The 16,403-nt window shown below is 35.4% G+C and overlaps 1 protein-coding gene across 5 annotated transcripts in view; it reads left to right on the top strand.

The window, feature by feature from the left end:
* VWDE (von Willebrand factor D and EGF domains) overlaps positions 1–2,533 on the top strand; it is a 77,099-nt gene extending 74,566 nt beyond the window's left edge. For all 5 annotated transcript variants that reach the window (XM_042967373.1, XM_042967384.1, XM_042967362.1 and 2 more), the window contains one exon: positions 2,229–2,533. In XM_042967373.1, coding sequence (XP_042823307.1) covers positions 2,229–2,243 — 15 coding nt within the window. In that variant the 3' untranslated portion in view covers positions 2,244–2,533. The remainder of the gene's footprint in view (positions 1–2,228) is intronic.
* The last annotated feature ends 13,870 nt before the right edge of the window (positions 2,534–16,403 follow it).

The following is a 16,403-nucleotide window of genomic DNA, read 5'->3' as shown; positions in this document are numbered from 1 at the left end:
TCCTAATTCCTACATGTACAAGGGTAGTGCTAATCTCTCTCTCTCTCTCTCTCTCTCTGTCTCTCTCTCACACACACACACACACACACATACACACAAATGCAGCAGAGCTCTCAAAAATCTCTTAATGTTAATCTTTATTAGGTTTTTGTTTAATGTTTACTTATTTATTTTGAGAAAAAGAGAGGCAGAGAGAGAGAGGGAAAGAGAGAATCCTAAGCAGACTCCACGCTGTCAGCACAGTCCCGACATGGGGCCAAAATCCAGAGCCAGATGCTTAACCAACTGAGCCACCCAGGCACCCCTAATCTGTATTGGTTTTAATTTTAAAAGCAATTATATGCTATTTAGCACTTCAGAAAGCCCAAGGGTTGTGAGTATCAACATATCCTGGAGTACTGTAATTTGAAAAATGATAAGGAATTTTCTTTTTGAAGTGTGATACTGGATCAGTTTAGCTTAGAGGCAAAGTGGACGTGCACATGTGTTTCTCTTTGCACTGGTATCCATCCTGGTTGGATATGGCCTCCATTTTGAAAACACAAACAAAAACAAAAACAAGTTCATAACAGTACTGTGGTTTGAAAGCTATTGAGTGCCTGTTTGATCAGCTGTTGTTGAGAACAATAAAAACAATAAAAATGTGAATTCCCTGGTTCAAAGGCAGCTTTTACACATGTATTATTTCATTTTATTTGAGATTTTTATGGCACAGAAAGTTCCATGAGCTCAAAAGCTTTCAACTCCACTTTGACATACTAAATTAGGTGATTTCTCTGTAATATATTTTTATCTATTTCTTTACTACCTGAATCCTTCCTCAGATAATCATTTCCTCTAATGGGGACGCTTCTCAGACTGCACCTGGAGCCATTTTAAGGAAGAAAAGAACAGAGAGTCATGGAGAAGGAATAGGAAAACAAAATGAGACTAGCTCAGGGACCACATGTCCTGAATACTATAACCTGTTCGTCCAAATTCTTGACTTCACTTCTCACTTGAGCTTTATTCTGTTGTTCATTGGTGTCATTGCTTTTATTTATTTATTTATTTACTTACTTACTTACTTACTTATTTTTCCTTGGGCTCCAAAACATAAGGTAAAAAACAAATTTTTAGGCAGGAAAAAAGTAATAAAACAACTACCGTTTTGGGTATTCAGAACCCTCCCTGGCTCCTCCCAGCTCCCTTCAGGCTTACTTTCCTGGCCCTTCTTCAAGCATCCTGAGGTAGTGAGGGGAAAAAAGAAATGGAAGATAGTGATTAGGTTGGGTTGCTAGAATTTCAATGAAAACAACAGCAGAGAATTACTAGCCAGAAACAAAGAATACAAAGAAAGGAGAAATGGGCAAAAGAGGGCTAAAGAGGGGTAGGTGGCTTTGAGAGGCCTCAGAACTTGCTGCCCAGCTGCTAATTACATTTAGCATTGGACCTGCCACTTGTTCACTCTGTGACCTTCAGCAAGATATTGAACCCCTCTAAGTCTCAGCTTCTTCATCTGTCATATGGTGCTAATAACACCTAATCATAGGGTTGTTAAAGGACTAACTATGTTAACATATGTGCCTGGTGTGTAGAAAACACTATGTCAGTTTGTTACTGGTTATTACATTGAATAGAGGAATAGAGAGCCATGGAGAAGGAAAAGGATGAGGAAAAAGACTGGAGAGAAATGTTGCAACGCATTGAAAACAGTCTTTTCCTGAAGGATATCAGGAAAAAACGTGCTTGGTTTTATTGAGCAGGGATGTTTCTTGAATGTAATTTTTCTTCAAGGTGGAGTCATGTAATATCCAAGCTCCATTTAGTCACAACTATTTTGATACTTAAATATAATCTGGGCACACCTGGGTGGCTCAGTCGGTTAAGTGTCCAACTTCGGCTCAGGTCATAATCTCACGGTTCGTGGGTTTGAGCTCTGTGTCAGGCTCTGTGCTGTCAGCTCAGAGCTTGGAGCCTGCTGTGGATTGTGTGTCTCCCTCTCTGCCCCTCCCCTGCTTGTGTTCTTTCTCTTTCTCAAAAATAAATAAACATTAAAAGAATTAAATAAATAAGTAAGATCTGGATTAGACCTCAGTTTTATGAAAGCAGTATTTAGTCTCTAGTAGCAAATGTAGAACCAAAAGCTTTATGTATCACGTCAGAGAGGAAGAGGTAGCAAACAATGAATAAGGGTCAAGTGGTTTTCCTGTATTCATTCAAACTTGGTTTCCCACTTCTTACTACAGACAAAACGCCATTAATATCAAGTATATCACAAGCCTGTCTTAAGAATGGAAATTTTATTCAGAAAAAGTTGAAGATAACTACTTGAAGTTTATTTGAACATCATTTTTAAAATTATTTTGAAGACTGAAGAAACTAATCAAATGTAGAATGCTGTTATCTGGTCATTGTTAGAGAAAAGCAAAGAAGAAATCCAGGTCATTTGAATTGACTTTGAAATGTGATTTGATATTTACATATTGAGATGATGCATCTGATATTCAAGACATTCACATTATCTAATAAACTGAATATCTCCCAATTCTTACCGTGATGGTTGGTGTCTTTATCATTAGGGATCAGTCAGCATAACAGAAACCATGTGATGTACCCAGATATAAAGTATTTAAAGCAGAATTAGGAAATCTCAGGAATGTTGGAAGGGTTGGTGGTAAGGGTGGGGACAGGAGGAGGTAGAGGTCGGGAAAGCAACTGCTGAAGGTCAGAGAGGTTGTTCTTGAAGATGTTAGCCTAAAGCACCAAGCAGATTTCAGCTTTCTTGGAGCTGCTGCAATACTTGACAATCTTCAGAAACTCCACTGACTGTCTCAAGCTGTCATTACAGAAAATTTGCTGGGAAGCCACTGTGAATCTTTTATCTATCCAAATATCTAGCTGCAAACACCTCTGAAAAAAATGACTTCCCACTTCCATCTTCTCTCTCTCTGGAAAGCTTTTCTCACTGGCAAACCCTAACCCAGAAACACACAGAGAGGGGGGTTCTGGAAAATGTAGTCCTAGCCTTAGAAGTAACTGACAGTAGTACCAGGGAGACCACAGTGAGCTAACAAAAGATATACCCTGCATCTTGTGGCTTTGGACCATATTCCAGAGATCAAGCCATCATTTTTCTGTGATAAAAACACCGTATTTAGTTTTGCCTATTTTCCCCCTCCAGTCTTTATACTTCTCTGACCTGTACCATTTCTGGACAAGTTGAAAGGAATAATGAAATCCTGGTTTTAGAAAATTTACTTGCTCATTGTGTTTAGATGTAAAAAGGACATGAAGATGTCTGTTTCACTTTCCATTCTTTTGGTACCATGATCTATTTGGGTGTAGAAGCGAGAGACAAAAGATCACAAAATCAAGTCTTTCTATAAATAATGAAAGAGGGGTCCCTGGGTGGCTCAGTCAATTAAGACTCCAACTTCAGCTCAGATCATGATCTCACGGTTCATGGGTTCAAGCCCTACGCCAGGCTCTGTGCTGACAGCTCAGAGCCTGGAGCCTGGTTCAGATTGTCTCCCCCTCTCTATGCCCCTCCCATGCTCATGCTCTGTCTCTCTCTCTGTCTCTCAATAATAAATAAATGTTAAAAAAAATTTAAAAAAAAGAAGTGAATCCTTGATGAAAGCAAAATTTAATGGCATTAAGTGTTGGGGAAGTGGGTAAAGTCAACAAGGTATATACATATAATTGAAACATTTGTCTTTGAGATAAAAATAATTATAGGTTATCTACAGTTATAAATCTTTCCTATCTCAGATTTGACCTCATACTATCTTTTTCAAAAATACTTTTATTTTACTTTGAACATATTTATTTTAAATCATACAAGTTTACAGAACTCATTTTGTTATTTTAAGTGGAAATACTGAGTGTTCCTAAGTCATGTTTAAACTATAAGACCAAATAAGACATTATTAGAATAAAATTATGCTAATGTTGAGAAGAACCTTTTAAGTAATACCATCCAATGTCAGAATTAAAGAGATTTTAATTTATTTCATATTTGCTGAAAGGTAGTTTAAAGAATTATTGAAGAAAACAATGTTTCACTATATTTTATTTCATTACTAAAAATACAGATGATTATAAATGCAAAATAAACCTTTGACACTTAGTGTGTACTTATATGTTTACACTCTTATGAAAATGTAAGTACTAGAAGGGGTCCTGGGTGGCTCAGTCAGTCGGTTAAGCATCTAACTTCCACTCAGGTCATGATCTCAGAGTTTGTGAGTTCGAGCCCGTCATCGGGCTTTGTGCTGACAGCTCAGAGCCTAGAGCCTGCTTCAGATTCTGTTTCTCTCTGCCCCTCCCCTGCCCATGCTGTCTGTCTGTCTGTCTGTCTCTCTCTCTCTCTCTCAAAAGAAACATTAAATATATATATACATATATATATATATATATACATATATATAAAGAAAAATGCACTCTAGATAAAAATACTTTTTAAAATTTAATAATTAGAATTGAAATTCCTACAAAAATAGATGTAATAAAAATAGATATAATTTTAATATTTGTCTCTTTGTCACCTTTGCTCTGTAACGGCATAGCAACTTTATCAATAGCCTTATTAAATTAAATTTCAGTGTATACTTTTTAAGGCTAGAAGTTATAATCACTCAAGGATCTATTCTGAAATGTCTAAACTAACACTTTTAAATCTTTCATAAATATTTTCTAGATTCACACCAAGAACCCCATGCTACAATTACAATATTAATCAGTAGACTATCCATTTATAATAGATTTAATGGGCCTGTACATGCTAATAATGAAGAAATGTTATGGTTTACAGATTTTATATAAGAGCACTTCTTATGAAAGCTAATGACTCATGCAAATGAAAGTAATGTTTTAGAAATATAATCTGAGTTTAGAAAAGCAAGTAATTTGATAAATTTATGGAGAAGACATTTAATTTTTCCTTACTTTTTGTTGATATTTTCACATTTATTAACTTTAAAGTGTTTCATTCAAAATCCATTTGGATAATACTTTGAAGATAATGACTGTTAGACAATTTAAGCAAAAGTACTTTAAAATGTGTACCTTTCAATTTTTGCCTTATAAATCATTCTCCAAAAAGAATTCAGATTGTAGACCTTATTTAATATGCTCGGCTTTTTTGTGTTTATTCATGTTAACATTTAAATGAAATTTTTGAGTTGTCCAGTATTCTTATCCTTTCTTTGGTCCAGTATTTAAAATATGAACTTCTCTGTCTAAATTTTAAAATATGTCTACCAGCCCTTTATTCTAAAATGTTAAAGTATCATAATCTTTTTGGTAGAATTTTAAATAGATCTTATTTTTCACATTCACAAATTATAAAATTTATCCAAATTGCAGCATACATAATAAAATTTTAGATTTCAAGGACAAACTATTTGGAAATATTTGGAGCCTATAATGGAACATATATATATTACACACATTTTACAAATATCATTGAAACTATGTAATTGTTTTTAAAATATTTATGTGTTAGAGTTTAAACCAGGTATATTTATATTAGTTAAATGAATGTAATATTTTGCTTTTCTTTGTGCAACTTTAATAATTCATTCCTTAGGGTATGTATGCCAGTTATTTCTAAAATGAGATCGAGTGACCTAAATTAATAAACATGTTAAATAGGGAAAAAAAAAATAAATACAAAAAACTTAAAAAAGAAACACTGTATTGTATCTACAATGTTATAAACTATAAGAAGTAAATACTAGGCAGTTATAAGATTGTATTTTTTAAAAAAAGAGGAATAGCCATTTGTTCATATAAAGCTTAGTAGATGATCTCCGTGGAATGTGTTAATTAATTCTTCTGTAATTGACTTTGAATAGCCCTGTAGCTGATATTTTCTCAGTCGCTGTTTGCCAATGATACAGAAAACATCAAGTCAATTCTTGTTTTTAGAAAAAGAAAAGCCTGACAGTCTTAACATTGCATAAATCCTCAACACTTTTATTCATCTGATGAAGTGGATGAAATGGTATATTTGTAAACAGCAGCAAAATAGAGTTGTGCCAAAGCCACTAATATTTAATACTGAATAAGAAACATGGGACGCCTGGGTGGCTCAATCGGTTAAGCATCTGACTTCAGCTCAGGTCATGATCTCACGGTTCATGGGTTCAAGCCCCTCATTGGCGCTGTCCTGACAGCTCAGAGCCTGGAACTTGATTCAGATTCTGTATCTTCCTCTCTCCCTGTCCTGCCCCGTTCTCACTCTCTTTCTCTCAAAAATAAATAAACATTACCAAAAAATGTAAAAAGAAAAGAAACATAAAGCCTTTTCCTAAATACCTTCCAGTTTTCATAAAACTCAGCCCTTTAATCCTGAAAATGGGCTGCAAGAACTGACCCTGTTGATTACTTTGTCAGTTTTTTCTCCTAGCTTTCAATTTGCCTCCCAAGGACCTCCTCATATAACTCTTTCTTGATGTTGAAAACAATGGACTGCATCATTGACACTGCGTCTTCTAATCATCTGTTCACAATGGCCTGGAATGCTCTGGAGTTTGCTGTGGACAAGTATGCTGGACTGCCACCCACCCCTGGTGTTGAAAATTGGACAACGGCTTTCAGTTTCCTTCATTTTCTATCTTGTCTCACTTTGGTGAAAACTGCCTCTCCTCTCTAAGGTATGAATCATCAAGTTGAGGTTTAAGTTTGATTGAACTCAATGAAAATGGTGACTTAGTAAAAGGATATAGAGAAATCTCACAGAGCTTTCTGTGAGGCAAGACATGAAGTTGGATTTAATGGGAACCAGAAAGCAATTAAGAAAAGAGATCCACTCTTTTACTGAAGCTGTATAGATTATCTCCTCTTGGCTTTTTTGTCAACCTCTACTTCTCTCTACCCATTGCTGTCTGTCCTTTATTGATCCACCTCAGGATCCAACATGGCCACCAAATCTACATGACAATCTTTCAGTTCCCATAGCAGCCACCCATTGGTTAGAAACCATGTTGTTTAGTTCAAAAATCTTGAGTGAGAAAGACCTCAGAAAGTAATGAACAGTCAGAGGATTGGGTGGGCTTGAGCCAGTGTCCATCCCTGGGCAAACAGGCATGATTACAGCCAGAAAAGTCATATTGTGGGTGGAGCTGCCTGTGTTTAGGCTATGAGGAAGTTCATGTTCTGAGGTGGACATATAACTTCTGAGTACAGGAAGATCCCAGTATGCCAGAGTTTTCAGAATTTGATCTTTGTGATGCTGAAATTAATTGAGGTAAATAGGACAGAATAGGCCCCTATTCTTGAGAAGTTATGGTAATTCTAGGCAAAAAATTGTTGTCAAGGAAGATTTCTTATATTTGTTTCTGTTTTTTTTTAATTCATGTATTTAAGGCAGGTAAACTAAAGCCCGTGTGAACAAATATATCTGCTAAAGGACAGTGCTATGTATGATATTATCTCCAGTCAACATCCACTTTATTTTCGTAAATTATTCAGTAGCACACTATGAGAATTAGAAGTGTTTTCTTGATTTGAAGTAGATCAATTATGTGATTATCAAATTATCAGGCAAATGGAGAGAAAAAAAACCTAAAATGTATTGAACACATCAATTTTAACGTGTTTTTAACGGGATTTTAACCCATATTAATTATTTAGACCTCACAAAGCTTTTGAGATAGGAAGATTCTTCCCATTTTACAGATGAAGATCCTAAAGACCAGAATAGTCCATGATCTTGCTGCTCACATATTGCAGTGATTTTATTCGAATGCATATCTATCCGAAACCAAGGCCTATTATTTAACTTCATAGTACCACTTATTTAAAAAACAACAACAACAACAACAACAAGATTTTTCAATGGCTTCTAATGGCCCAAGACCACCTGATAATTTCAATAAAGTAGTCTATTTGGGTGTCTCTTTCCCTGTATCTTTTCAATTCACAGTATGGTCTGATAACAGAAAACTGTGCATGTTAAAATAAGACGTTTTAATTTATTCACTTATCCACCAAAAATAGGTATATTTTTTTTAATGGTTATTTATTTTTGAGAGAGAGAGTGCACGAGAGGGGGAGCGGCAGAGAGAGAAGGGGACAGAGGATCTGAAATGGGCTCTGTGGCTTTGTACTGACAGTAGGGAGCCTGATGTGGGGCTCAAACCCACAAACTGTGAGATCATGACCTGAGCCAAAGTTGTACACTCAACCAACTGAGCCACCCAGGTGCCCCATCTAGCAAAAATATTTTTGAAAGGAACATATTTCAAGAAGACTTTCTAAATTAGCAGCCTGTTTTATTTTAGCTGTGGAATATGCATCCTTATCTAGAAAGGTGTCTGAAAAGAAAGAGCTCTTTGCAGAGATAAGACTAAAGGCAGAGAAGCCACAGGACATTGAGCTGAGACTTTCGAATTGGGGGAGACTGACTTTAAATTCAGCCCCAAATCCTCACTCCACCTCTTCCCAGTGATATGGACTTGCACAGAGAGCCTCACCTCCTTCTATATTTAATTCTTTCATTTATAAGAGGTAAATAATATTTATTTCATGGGATTTTAAATCAAAAGTAAAATTTTTAGAAATGATTTTTCACAATGAAATGGCAAATATATGGGTTTTATTATTTTTATTTATATTTCTTCTATTCATATTTCTTATTTATTATTTTTGTTGCTAAAAATAAATCAGCGGAACCAGCTGAGAAAAGGATGATAGGTAGACTCCGTTATTTAGGTTTTCGGTTTTCTAGGGATTACTGTATATTAGTGTTTCTTGTTCCCTCATTAAAGAATTTACTTTAAAAAAAAAAGCATTGATGGAACAGTATGTGTGTTGCACACAAGATACAATAAGAGCCTGTGAATTTTTAAATCAAGTCTGGCATACAATTAGTAAGAACCAGACTAACAAGTTTTTAAAATCAGGCACATAATGACTAAAATTTGTGAGCCATGTGTGAGCCAGGCTCTGTTCTAAGTGGTGGACAAGGGTTCAGTTGATTGCTCCTGCTGGCTCGTCTGTGAGCAGTTACTCCTCACTCAACAGTTCTCCAGCCCTGAGCAACAGTCTTCCAGGGAAACCTCTGTGGGCCCTAAGCCCTTATGTCTTCTGGGCCCCTTCCTCCACTTAAATATATTTAAAATGATATTCTACAGGTGGGTTGCTAAAAAGGCCAATATATTAATGTTATTTTTTAAAACATTTTCTTTGACCTAGAAGTTTATTTTTTCTTCTGATTTTAAAAGAAATTAAAACATTTTCTTGAGCCTTTAAAAGTACTGTGAACGCTATCACTGTGCCTCTTGTGCCTGATCAGAAATGTGGCCCTGCCTGCCACGGTGTGGTCGCCTGTGGCATACCAAGTCTGAGACCAGAGTACTTCTAAAATAACCACTGCGGATGCTCTGGGTGAATAAAAGAAAAGGAAGACAAACTAGATGGAATTTTCACTTTACATTTTTACTGTAAGGACCACCTTCTTCATTGGAGAAACACTTTGAGCCTCAGTTAGAAGGCTTTTGTAAAACTTTCGTAGATATTTGCCTGCAGGTGGTGCCAGATCCTCAGTTCCCAGGAAACACACCAGACATGCAGAAGGACCACTTCAGTAAGAGAGCATATTAAATATTTAATGTAAACATGGCATTCTCCAAAATGGAAATTTTTTAGTAACACAACATCAGCCTTTCATGTGAGCCTTGAAGTCTTCATTACACCTGGTGGGTAATCAATAATAATAGCCCCTTGCCTGAGTGCAGTTAACAATTCATCCAAAGACTTGGTGGTTTACCCAATCTATACTAGAATTAAAATGGTTGTGAGTAGTATTAGTGTAAGAAGAGAACCTTTTATTTTCATATATACATTGAAGTTGGAAAATTCTAGCAATTCAGATTTCAAGTATTTAAAAATTATCCCCTTTTCCCCTTGTCATTAACAAAGAATCATAAGTCAATATATAGCACACCCTGAGAGAAAAAAAATAATCTTTGTAAAGCGTGCTTTGGTGAAAAGGCTCCTACTTGGCATCATCATTTTGCCTGAATTCAGTAGGGTCCCCACAGCTATGTGTCTTGTACATGACAACACCTGAAGAATCTTTGAGCTGACATACTATGAATCTGAGAAAAGTAATAAGCCTTACTGGATGCAAATATTGTAGTGAGAATAATCCCAATTTATTTTTCAGTTCCCTCAGATATATACTCAAAATATATAGAGTGGCTTCGGATATCAGACTTCAGTCTTCCTCAGCATGGAATTGGTGGTAATCCTTGTTAATGTGGCCAAGAAATACTGTTATTATCTAATTTCAATTCTCATTCTAGGTTCCCGCGATCATCATCTGTGTTCCTTGACTGCTTTGGCTCAGTGCTACCTAAACTGAGATGTTCCTTTTTTGGTTGAGGGCTCTGATTACAAACCAAAGGAGATTCGTAGGGTTTGCATATTCTATGGCCCCAAGTTGTATTTTTAGCTATCAAGACCTGTCACTCATTTCTAGCGAAGGCCTTGAGGCTGCCTTGATGTTGGTTAATAGAGTTGGCGGCTGAAGGATGCCTCATCCCTCTACGCTGACTGCTTTTTGTCATGTCAGTGTTCAGTGCTGATACATTCTTACTGTTGATTGACAATTTCTGAGCACTGTAAAAGTGGACAGGATTTTATTTCAAATCCCTTCTTGTGGTAATTGTCAACTCTTTCTTTGGAGTTGACTTATCTCTCCATATCAGAGTGAAGCCATGTCACAAACGTATCCTGCTGCAGCGTTACAAGTGAAATGAATAAAGCATTAATGATGATATATTTAGTCTGACCACTTCATTTCCTACACAGTGGCCTACATAGAAGAATAGAATGGTTCAATCCAGGGGAAAAAAAAGTCACAAGACAGCAGCAGAGCTTGGTGGAAAATGTGGGCACCTTTATAGAGAAAATCCATCATGTGTCACATGAGTCACAGACAAGTATTTTGAAAGAATATTTTAGTTTCATCTGTCTCCCCATAAAAGAAGAAATAGCTATAGGAAATGGAAATTTGCATTACCAGAACATAAAGCCTGAATTGCTCATTTTGAGGGTTGGCATATGGCTGTGTGCCTGGCTCTGCCGAGCAAGAGTGGGATTTTTCTAGAGCCATATGGTTGAATCAAGAAGGGCAGCGGGCTAGAGCGGACAGAAGGCAGTTTACAGTTAATGATAAAGTCCTGATGCATAATGTATTCTAAAAAGCTTCCAACGTCAGATTCACATTAAAAAGGGGGAGCCTGCCAAGGAATACGTTGGTGTTTTTTTCCACCTGAATTGAGAAAACAAAGATCCCAAACAGAACATTACCTGTGAGCTTTGTTTAGATGACCTAACCTTCCTATCACTGTTAAGCCAAGCAATTAGGAGAAAATTCCTATTTCTAATTGTTTTGAACACCATTATATTCTTCCAAGTGAATAAATATTGAGTTTCCACTAAAACTGACAAATCCTTTACCAATACATGCAGGCAGGAAGATTACAGGCTTGGTCAGTCCCCATTACTAAGCGCCAGTGATACAACTTGCTAGAAAGAGCAAATTGGTAGGCTCCCCACCCCTTGGGGAATATTAAGAAGACAAGAGTGGTTGAAACCAAAATGAATAATCAGCTTGTAACTTCTGATAGAATACTCATGCCGGAAATAATACATGAGAGATTTTAACTAATGAGGCTCCAAGCTTTTTGTAAAAGCCGCATTGCAATTAATTAAGATGATTGCTACTCATTATTTTTTTAAAAAGCAAAGTAAGTTCTTTATTATAGGCATAAAACTGTCAGAAAAGAGCAAACAGTCTTGTACTACCATATTATAGTTCTTATGCGAAAGCAGGTAAAATATTTAAGACTAGCTTTATTATTGTTAAGCTGTGCATGTAGTTGAAATTGGCATGCTATCATGGATACCTTAGCTAATGTATCATAACAATTAACAAATGAAAATTAAAATCAAGATGTGAACTTTTCGTTGAGGATCAAATTTAAGGATTATCACATCTATTTTAAGAGTAGTCCTATGAAATGGGGAACAGTCAGTGAAAATTTTGAGAAATACGGCCATTTAAGAAACTGCATGGAGGTTTAAAATAATACCCTCTGATATTTTACTCTTCTGATAATTTATTTTAATTATTAGTATAATTCTACTGCCGAATGTTTATTGTGGGACAGTTCCCAATATGAAAAAATAAAAATTAATAAATATTATTTTAAGTGACTATCAATATGAAAAGTTAAATTATTACACACTCATCTATACAATTTCTGTACACCCAATGAAACTGATTCATGAAGAACTGTGTCTTGTATTTTGTGGCTATGTTATATCAAGTGAAAAAGGTGAGGAGGCAAATTTCCAGGCAGTGATTATAGTACATTCTTATTTAAGATGCATATATGTTTGCATCTGTGTAAACACACATGTATATTTTTAATAACAGAAAATTTCTAAAAAGACAAATATTAAATGTTTAAAATTGGCTGCCTCTTAGATAGGATTAGAAGCTTGAGGGTGAGATTTTACTTACTATTTCATATATATTTATACTGCTCCAAATTTTTATCTTATTTGTGATCGTATTAAATAAGTGATCTTATTTTTGTAATTTATATTTTTGTAGAATCTCCAGTTAGCCCCAAACAATGCAGCTTTCTTGAAATAGGAATTGAAAATCAAAGAACCAATATATAGTTTTCTTCAACTGAAAAGAGTAAATAAAAATTAATTAAAAATGTAATGTTTTTTTGTATAAAATTTTAGCCATAGTACTTATACTCTTTTCAGAGAAAAGATTTTGTTAATTCATTATTGCGTATGTATTTAACTTGGAAACCATTGTATTTAAATTAGGGAGAATGGTTTACAGTCCCAGGAGTCTTATCATAAGATTAAAATTAATTGCTCAGAATTTTCATATGAGGCCAAACTGGACAGGTAATCAGTCACAGGCTAATGTTATTAGCTTGATTCATGTATCAAACTGTATTTCTAATACTATCAGGCAAGGGGTAGGCAGGAGAGAAATATGCTACATATCAAAATGATGAAACCAAGTTCTTTTGTTTGCATTAGTTCTAATATTTAGAAGTCACATTTACAGCTAAGAGTTGAGCTTATTACCTGAATAATGCAACCAAAGAGCTCCCATTTGCCTAAGTTTATGGGAGCAAATACACCACAAAATAATGTTTTATACCTATAAGTTGTAGAGTGCCTATCATGTAAAAATTTTAGAACCTTCAAAGGAATGACTTAATGATACCTTAAAATGAATTCATGAACATTTTGCTTTACAGGTAGAATTAAAATGCTCTTTTATTTTATATATATAGTATGAGGCAGGCAGAGATGGAGCAACCTTCCCAAAGACTGATAAATCAAATGAAACACAATAGTTACTTTTCAGTAGAAACTAAAGTTGTCAGAGGTCAGTCTATAAGCTAGGCAGAGATTTGTTTCAAAAGATGACCAGTACCTTTCTTTTTGAAAAAAATGTTATATTTCATGCATGCAAAAGAAAACAGTATTATATGTCTAAAGTTATAAAACGTTCCAAAATGGACACCTACAACTCAATCATCCAGTCCAGAAATATGCAACGTCAATATGATTGCAACTACTTCTATGCTCCTCTTGTGACCCTGCTTCCTCCCCGCCCCAAACTACTGCCCTGAATTTCATTTGTTATCTGTACCAGGCAGCCTGTAAGATGCCTGCCAGTAGCTACCACTTTTTCGTATTCATACCCTCATGTAATCCCCTTCTTTTGAGGGTGGGCTACACTTAATGATTCACTTTTTTACAAACACAATATGAGAGAAGTAATGGTTGTCACTTCTTAGGTTATAGAATAACTATAGCTTCTCTTCTCTCCCTACCTCCTTTTCTCTCCCCTTTCCCCCTCTCCTCTCACCCACCCCACCCCCCTTGTTCTGTGGCTTGCTCTGAGGAAAGCCAATTGCCATGCGGTCAGTTTACCTATGAAAAGGTAGTAAAGAATGAGAAAGGCCAGGCAGCACGGAGTCCTTCAGTCCAACAACCCAGACAATCACCTGTGATTTTGAAGTGGATCATCCCCAAGTCAAGCCTTGAGATGAGACTACAGCCCCAGGCATCACCCTGATTGCAACCTCAGAGAGACCCGGAGACACAGGCACTCAGGTAAACCAAACTCAAATTCCTGACCCACAGGAAATAAAATATAATAAATGTGTGCTATTTTGAGATACTATGCTTTAGAGTGATTTGTTAGTCAGCAGTAAAGAACCCGTATGTTATTCTTGCCTTGTATAAAGTTTTAATAAAGAGCACAAAGTATATTAATTTCTGCTCAAGCAAACTCTTAATTTGTGTTGTTCAGGTCTTCACCTTACAAGTTTTTTAGCTGCTTAATTTTCTAATTTAGAAAAGTACTGAAATTTCTTTTTATCATTTTTGTAGTTGTCTCTTTCTCCCTGTAACTTTATCAATTCGACTTTATATTCTCGAAGCCATTAAATTAGATGCTTAAGGTTCTAGTATAGTAAGCCTTTGATCAGGCAGCATGTTATGGTGGTAAGTGCATGGACTCTGGAGACATACTGCCCTCTGGATTTGAATCCTAACCTTACTTCTTATTAGCTGAGTGACCTTGAACAAATGACTTAACCTGTATCCCTTAATTTCCTCACTTGAAAAATGGAAATAGAAATAATGCCTACATGGCAGGATTGAAATGAGGTTTAAATAAGTGAATACTTACAAGCCCATAACAGAAGTTGACACACAGTAAATGTTCTGACTTCTTTATTCCTAATAATGCTTTTTGCTTAATGGTTATTAAAGGTTACTTATATGTTATTTTGATAGCTACTCTATCTTTTTTTAAAAGAAGGATGTTCCTGGGGTGGGGGGGGAATCCTCCTGATTAATCTTTTTCTACTATATTTTCAACCTTTCTTTCTCCTTAGGTTTTATGCCTAATTGAATTCAATGTGTAGCTGGATTTCTTTTTTAAAATACAGTTAGTCTTTCAACTGGAAAGAAGTACTCTGACATTTCTATCATTTTGTTTTTTGCTAGTTGTCCCATTTTTACTATTCCCCCCCTTTCTTTTTTTATTTTAAATTGACTGAGATGTTATATTTATTTGATTCTTGGTTCATCTTTTCCCTTCAACTGGCTTGGGAGTAATATACGTTATATTTTGATCCTTTTGATTATTGCCTTTGAAATTCTCAATTGATGAACAAAATAAAAATCACTCTTCACTCTCATTTCAAAAAACATAAGAGACTTTTTCTTATTCCAAGTTACATGTTATTGTTGTATTTTAATGTTATCCTCTTTTATATCCTAAATTAGAAGTTATTACTGTTACTTTATAAAGACAGTTATTTGCTTAAATTTAGTTAAATGTTTATCAATTTACTCGCTATTCTGTCTTGCCTCGTGACCTTCTTTTTGCAATCAATTTTCTTCCTCCTGAAGTACATTCACTATGAAGCTCTTTTAGTGACAGTCTTGATGGTAAACATTGTTTTTATCTCACAGTACTATTGTGATTCCCTCATACTTGAAAATAATTTTTCTGGATACTTTATTCTACGTTCATAGTTATTTTCTTTCTATACATTGAACTAGGATTCCAATGTTCTTAAAATTTGTTATTGATCTAATTGTTGTTACTTTATTTTATTGTGGCTCTTTTCCCTTTTTTTCTCTTTTTAGTTGGTATTCAGTAGTCTGACCACAAGGTGTCAGAATGTCAGCTTATTTTTTATTTATACTGATTGATAATATTGTTTCCCCTGTCTATGGATTCATGCTGTACCTACTCAGAAGATTGTTACAATGATTAAATTAGTTAACAAATGAATGCCAAATGCCCAGCACAGAGAAAATGCTATATGTGTGTTTTCTATTAGTACTGGAAAATGACTACTTTTATTATCATCTCCTTTAATATTGTCTCCCCCCATTATTTGTATTCTTTCCTCTAGAATACCCATTAGAAATATAAGACATTTGTCTATTACATTCCTCATGTCAATTACCTAATATTTCTTATTTTCCAAATCCTTATTTCTCTGTGCTAGCAGATAATTCTACCAACCTATCACTAAATCACTACTTATCTTTTAAATTTTATCTAATCTGACTTTTAACCCATCTGTTCTGGTGCTTAGTCATTATCTGCCTGACTGTGTGCCCTGTTATTGATCTTTAGATTGCCTCACCTTGGCTCCTTGCCCTGTAGCTTCTGATGGGGCCAGGACAGTGGAAGTTGGAAGCAGTACGTCTAACATTAGGAGGAAAGAGACCTCAGGGTACTCAGTCTCCGCAACCCGCCCCCCCCCGCCCCCCGTGTTATCATAACACTCACATTTTAATGGGGTTTATATTTTACTTCTTTCTGAAGCTGGGAT

Source organism: Panthera tigris, chromosome A2 (genome assembly GCF_018350195.1).
Source record: "Panthera tigris isolate Pti1 chromosome A2, P.tigris_Pti1_mat1.1, whole genome shotgun sequence".
Taxonomy (NCBI): domain Eukaryota; kingdom Metazoa; phylum Chordata; class Mammalia; order Carnivora; family Felidae; genus Panthera; species Panthera tigris.
The sequence above is the reverse complement of the archived record's forward strand: the minus strand, read 5'-3'. Positions and strand labels throughout refer to the sequence as shown.